Genomic DNA, 6,783 nt, shown 5'->3' on the forward strand with positions numbered 1-6,783 from the left:
ATTTCATTAGTGTAGCATTAAAACTACCAAAATTACTTAAAAAAATGTTTAAATTTTCAAAAATTTCGATTTGTTCAAAAAAATTTTTTTTTAAATTTGTTTTGTTTGCTTTAGAATTTTGTAATTCGGTACAGTTAATAAACATGTTAAAAGTACCAACCTTACCAAATTTTATTATTGTAGCATTAAAACTACCAAAATTACTTAAAAAACTGTTTAAATCTTCAAAAATTTGGATTTGGTCAAAATATTTCTTTTAAATTGGTCTCGTTTGTTCTAGAATTTTGTAATTGGGTACGCTTAATAAACATGTCAAAAGTACTAACCCTACCAACTTTCATTAGTGTAGCATTAAAATTACCAAAATTACTTAAGAAACTGTTTAAATCTTCAAAAAATTTGGGTACGTTTAAAATAAAAATTCCTAACATTTGTCACGTTTGCTCTATAATTTTGTAATTGAGTACGGTTAAGAAACATGTCAAGAGTACTAACCTTACCAAATTTTATTACTGTAGCATTAAAACTATTAAAATTACTTTAAAAAAATGTTAAAATCTTCAACAATTTGAATTTGTTTGAAATATTTTTTTTAATTTGTCTCGTTTGCTCTAGAGTTTTGTAATTGAGTACGGTTAGAAAACATGTCCAAAATACCAACCTTACCAAATTTCATGAGTGTAGCATTAAAACTACCAAAATTACTTAAAAAAATGTTTAAATCATCAAAAATTTTGATTTGTTCTAAATATTTTTTTTTAATTTGTATCGTTTACTCTAGAATTTTGTAATTGGGTACGGTTAATAATCATGTCAAAAGTACCAACCTTACCAAATTTCATTATTGTAACATTAAAACTATCAAAATTACTTAAAAAAATGTTTAAATCTTCAAAAATTTCGATTTGTTCAAAAAAAAATTTTTTAATTTGTTTTGTTTGCTTTATAATTTTGTAATTGGGTACAGTTAATAAACACGTCAAAAGTACCAACCTTACCAAATTTTATTATTGTAGCATTAAAACTACCAGAATTACTTAAAAAACTGTTTAAATCTTCAAAAATTTGAATTTGATCAAAATATTTTTTTTAAATTGGTCTTGTTTGTTCTAGAATTTTGTAATTGGGTACGCTTAATAAACATGTCAAAAGTACTAACCCTACCAACTTTTATTAGTGTAGCATTAAAATTACCAAAATTACTTAAAAAACTGTTTAAATCTTCAAAAATCTGGGCTCGTTTATAACAAAAATTTCTAAAATTTATCTCGTTTGCTCTAGAATTTTGTAATTGAGTACGGTTATTAATCATGTCAAAAGTACCAACTTTAGGAAATTTCATTAATGTAGCATAAAAACTACTAAAATTCCTTTTGAAAATATTTAAATCTTTAAAAATTTTAGTCCGCTAAAAATAAAAATTTCTAAAATTTATTTCGTTTGCTGTAGAAGCTTGTAATTATACACGATTAATAAACATGTCAAAAGTTGCAATCTTACCAATTTTTATTAGTATACCATTAAAACGACATTAGAAGCATTTAAAAATGCGAATAGTGCAGAGATAATTTTTTGTAATAAAATAAGTTTTCTAAATCTAATTTTGTCGATATCTCGGTTATTTACGTAGCAAACTTAAACTATTGGTGTTCATTTTACGCAGAATTTCACGCAAAATCCAAATCATATGTTATTGTATTTAAATTCAAGCGATTAATAATAATATAAAGTAATAAAACTATCAACTGATAACCTCAGATCCAAACAAATTACAAATTTTGATAACCTATTCAACCTCAAATTTCCGCGTCTCTTCATCAACATTACGTCTTGACCTGCAAGTGAAAATGGTTTGTATTTCTCCAATTTCAGCTTGTGTTATTTTCTTATTTTAGCTTCGTTGTCTTGTTGTATCATTCCTTCTTTGCACCGCTTCCTCAAAAGACATTTTGCTTCCAATCTACCAAAAGGGAACAATTTACAAAGACATCACCTTAGAAAAAGACAAACCTTTGGACTTACCAGTCCATGGAAGCTTAACTCTTCAGCGCCTCAATGGTACAATTTTCTCAAATTCGTTCTCACAACTGAACGTTACAGATTTGCGTCTACCGGATTCTTTCATTGAAGAAGTTGAGCCTGGAGGTCTGTGCTCACCAGCGACTCTAAAACGAGTGGACTTTGAAGCAGGACCGAACTTCAAATTTACTAAACATGGGTTGAGAAATTGTCAGAATTTAGAAGTGTTGGTGTTAAGAGGACATTATGAACACTTCGCCCCGATTGAAGAAGACACTTTTGACAATTTTCCAATCTTAAACAAGCTGTCGTTGTTCAATCTAAAGGTCGAGAATCTCACAAAGAGGTTGTTTGAAAATCTTCCTTCACTGGAGTATCTGCGAATTATTCGTCTTTCTTTTGGTGAGATCAACAGAGATGCTTTTGCAGATCTTCGAAACTTGAAAGAACTGGAGATTGGAGATCTTCCTAGACTCAACGACGAACCTGAAGCTATCTTCAACTGTGAAATTCCCGCAGAAAAACTATTTGTGACGGGTATTAATGGTTCTTTGTCTCCATCACCATTGGCTCAACTCACAGTCCCTGAATTACACCTCACTTACACCAATTTAGAAGAAATTAAACCTTCTTTGTGCTCCTCTTTTTCTCTTAAGCGATTCCAACTCATGTTCGGTGGAGACAAAGACATTGCAATAACTCACGACATCTTCAAGAACTGTGAACACTTAGAGAAGCTGGTGATTGTCGGAACGCGCCACTCCGTCGAAGAAAACGCCTTTGAAAATCTACCAAACTTGACCACTCTTGATTTGGCGTCGCTGCAACTCCAACACGTCAAAAGGAAGCAGTTCAAGAACCTTCGAAAATTGGAAGTTTTGCATTTGTACGGCGTCCAGGTGCAGGAAATTGACGAAGATGCCTTCACCGACTTGGAAAACCTGAAAGTTGTCGGGATTTCAAGGAACGAAAACTTAACAAAAATCCCGGAAAATTTGTTCCGGGGGACGCGGAAACTGGAAAGTCTTACTTTGGGGAGGAACAGTATTGGAAATTTTACTTGGGATGAGTTCAAGGGGTTGTCGGCGTTGAAAGAATTGGATGTTAAGTTTAATAGACTGTCAGGGGTTGATGGGGAGAAAGTCGCCCGGAATTTACCAAGTTTGAACTATTTTGATCTACAGGGAAATTCTTTTGAGTGTGAAGAAGTGGAAGAAACTTTGAAAAAATTGCGGGATAAGTTGAATCATTCGCTTGAGATTGAGTGTGTGGTTGACCATGGAAGAGTGGCCATTGAGGAATTTGGACTGTAAAAGCAAATGAAGAGTTTTTATTGTGTTAGTAATACAAATTGAAGAGCACTTGTATAAAATGTTTATTGTTTTTAATAAATAATAATAGAGATTTTAAAATCAAATGTTGTTTCAGCTCAATATGTTGGCAAAAATGGTTCGTATTCTTACAAATTCCACTTGTATATTTTCTTATAGTCTTTTAGCGTTATTTTGTCTTTTAGTATTCTGGGTTATCTGTAAGGCCATTTTTGACCATTTAGAAGGAAAAATCTATCATCGGATTTTTACTCCACAAAGAACGAACCATTGAAGTTCGTTTCAAGTGAACCTTCGAGGTTCCATCTACTCAGATACCTTATCACAACTCAACGCTTCAGAATTGACCATTCTTTGTCACCATCTTGAATATGTTGAACCTGAAGATCTGTGTTTATCACCATTTCTAAGATCTATATTATTTAGAGAAGTTGTAGAGTGCAACATCCCTAAAAATAGTTGTTTTTACAACAGCTCAATTACTGGTGATATTTTTGAAAATTTACTTAACTTAAAGAGTCTCTTCTTATATGAGTTCAACGTTAGAAATCTCACAAGAAAGTTTTTCGAAAAAGTTTCCTTAGTGGGATTTTTGTCCATCAATGGTCTTACTTTTGAAGAAATCGGCAAGAGTAGTTTAGCTCTTCTGAAAAACTTGAAAAAACTTGAGATGAAAGATATTCCTAATTTGAACGACCATCCGGCAGCTTTTAGCAGTACCATCGAGGTGGATAAATTAAACTAACTTCGTTGTTTACACAAAGAAGATTTCGATTAGTTCGAGGCGACAAAAAGAAGAGAACCTCAGGTTAAATTCCATTTAAGTACTCATAACTGAGGTACAATTCTGAGACTTTTAACTTCTTCAGCCACTTGGAGGATAACGAACTATTTAGACGTTTCACTGTTAAATCGAGAGACTTTTAGGAACTGTAAGAACTTGAAGAAGCGATCAGTAACCGGACACTAAAACCAAGTCGAAGAAAACTATTTTGAAGCTCTGTTTAGTTGGAAAAATTGAAGAAGATGCTTTTACCGATTTGACGAATCTGAAGACAGTGGATTTTTTAAATTACGGAGATTTACGAAATTTGTCGGCGCTGAAGAAATCAGATCTTAGAACTAACAGTCGTACGAGTATTTCTGCAGAGGAATTGGCTCAAAAGGTGCCGAATTTGATGAATTTTCGGGTTTTGGAAATATATTCCGTTATGTGCGAGGAAATCAAAAGGAGTTTTATGAAGGATTTGAAAGCGAAGTCGAATCATACAGTTGAATTTCCGGATATGAACGAAAATGTTAAATTGAAATAAAATAAATAATTAATTTTTAATCTAATTTCCATTTAAATGTTAAATTTGGCCCGTAGTTTAGAAGTGAAATGCGCTCGGCACGACTCGTCCTTTTAGAAATAAAATGCGATAAACGCTCGGCACGCCTCGGTCGTTAATAAGTAAAGACTTAAAACAACAAAATTCAGTCAAAGCTGAGTCAGTTTTATTTGCCTCAGAAATCCAGCCGTCCTAGATGAGTGTATACTTAATAATTTTTGAAAAGTATTTTGAGGTTGTGTAATCAACGTTTCCATTCATAATCTTCGTTAAGCGGCATTTTTTAATTTGTAAGAAAAGTCATAGGAGACTAGATGAAAGTATTTTTGATACACGGAGTATTACACTCGTTGCAATATCATCGCCTACTAATTTGATACATAAAACACTATTATTAAAGTGAGGCAATTTGATTCAAATAAATGCCGTTTTATTATACTTTTAAATGATATTAGATTGCAGTTATAAAGATATGAATATTTTGTTTTCTTCCTCTCATTAGATACAGATAACTGCCGTAAATTTATTACTCCAAATTGCCATTTTTGTCGTTTATTAATACAAAGCGTTCATGAAAAATGCATAACACAGTTTATGTCATATTTCATAAATGAACTCCAAATTTTTATTGCCGAGCTAAAAATTTGTATGCAACACAAATTATAGCAATAAACATTACTTTTTTAATATGTATACCTTATTTTTCCTGCAGAGAATTAAAATGCTGTTCTGTAATTGTTGATTTTTTTAAACCAAGCTGTCAATTTAGCAATTGTTAAAAAATTTGTTAGTTGTTTATAGAGCTATCTATTAACCAAAACTGACATGAATGCAGTACAAGTATCTAACTTATCTCATTCAAATTCAGTGTTTTCAAATTGCTGCTTTATAAATCGATAAATTCTTTGCAGGAAAAATGAAGTATACTTCCATTTTCTATAATTCTAGGCGTAAATTTTTAGAATTAAAGCTAATTTAAGATTTTAACTTCAATTTAAAGAACAAGACGTGCCCGGCGCCTCCACCATTTTCCCCTCTGAATAAAACAAGTTTTCAGGATGTTCATATATTTTTATTCCCATGCACATATTTCATGCAACACATTTTTAGACACTTTACATTACAAATGACACATAAAACTTTCGTCAAAATATTGCTTTACCAATTGAAATGGGACTTACTACCAACAAAGTGGACACTCCTTCCTAGCTCAGGACGGCTTCCTTAATTCTAAAATTTTAAAGATAGTATTGTCAAATAATTGACACGCATCTCTAAACTACACCATAATTGCTTCAGGGTGACCGTGGCTGTTATTGTCTTGAAATTTTTTTGGTAAGTTTTAGAGCCACTGGTTGACTTATATACAAAAATAATTAGTTCTTACGAAACTATAAAGTCTACTTTGTTGGCAATAAAAGAAGTAAAATTCTACCTATGACATAGAATGTTAAAAATCACATCAGAATTGTCGTGTCCATGGTCATTGCCAGAGGTCGTCTTCAAGAGTTTAATGAGCGGGAACTTCTCGTTTATAGAACAGTTTGCTCTCCGGGTGCCACCTTGGAGGGGCGTCGGCTTGGTATTCTTCCTTCTCGATTTCGCTTTCTAGGATCTACGCCACAACTTAGAAAGTACAAAAAAAGCTCAACTACTTACATCTCGGAGGAGTTCTTTAAGTTTGTCCACTCTATCATTGTTGGATCTTGTTGGAAGATACCTCGCCTCCACTCCGTGGCGAGTTTCTAACGCTAAAGTAGCAAAAACCACGAAAAAAGCAGCGAAAATGAACTTCCTATCGAACATGTCTGCTTCTTGAAACTAAAACCGCGGAGGACCTACAAGTGTTCTAGATAACTGCAACTCAACAACTGCCTCGACATTGTCAAACTTGCGACTTTTATACCCCCGAAATGAGTGGGTGGAACTAGGACATCCAAGTTTCATCTGCCTAATGGGTTTTCGTTACAACGCGACCTTGCTATTCAAGTATCTATAAACTTTTTATCTGGACTCCAATACGAGGGTTTCCCCCAACGTCCCCGCAGTTAAAGTCCAGGAAATCAATACTTAATCGGTCGATGCGGTGGTAAATCCACCAC

At 33.0% G+C, this 6,783-nt stretch overlaps 1 protein-coding gene across 1 annotated transcript; it reads right to left on the minus strand.

The window, feature by feature from the left end:
• Window positions 1-5,731: 5,731 nt before the first annotated feature.
• Window positions 5,732-6,573, minus strand: Proc (Proctolin). The gene is made up of 2 exons (XM_088032442.1): window positions 6,341-6,573; window positions 5,732-6,296 (listed from the first exon to the last, which is right to left on the minus strand). Exons 1-2 carry the CDS (start codon window positions 6,485-6,487, stop codon window positions 6,192-6,194), a joined length of 252 nt encoding a protein of 83 aa, XP_087888568.1. The 5' UTR covers window positions 6,488-6,573; the 3' UTR covers window positions 5,732-6,191.
• Window positions 6,574-6,783: the final 210 nt, after the last annotated feature.

This window comes from Gnatocerus cornutus, chromosome 3 (genome assembly GCF_029298725.1).
Source record: "Gnatocerus cornutus isolate USDA-ARS CGAHR chromosome 3, icGnaCorn1.1, whole genome shotgun sequence".
In the NCBI taxonomy this organism is placed as follows: Eukaryota; Metazoa; Arthropoda; class Insecta; order Coleoptera; family Tenebrionidae; genus Gnatocerus; species Gnatocerus cornutus.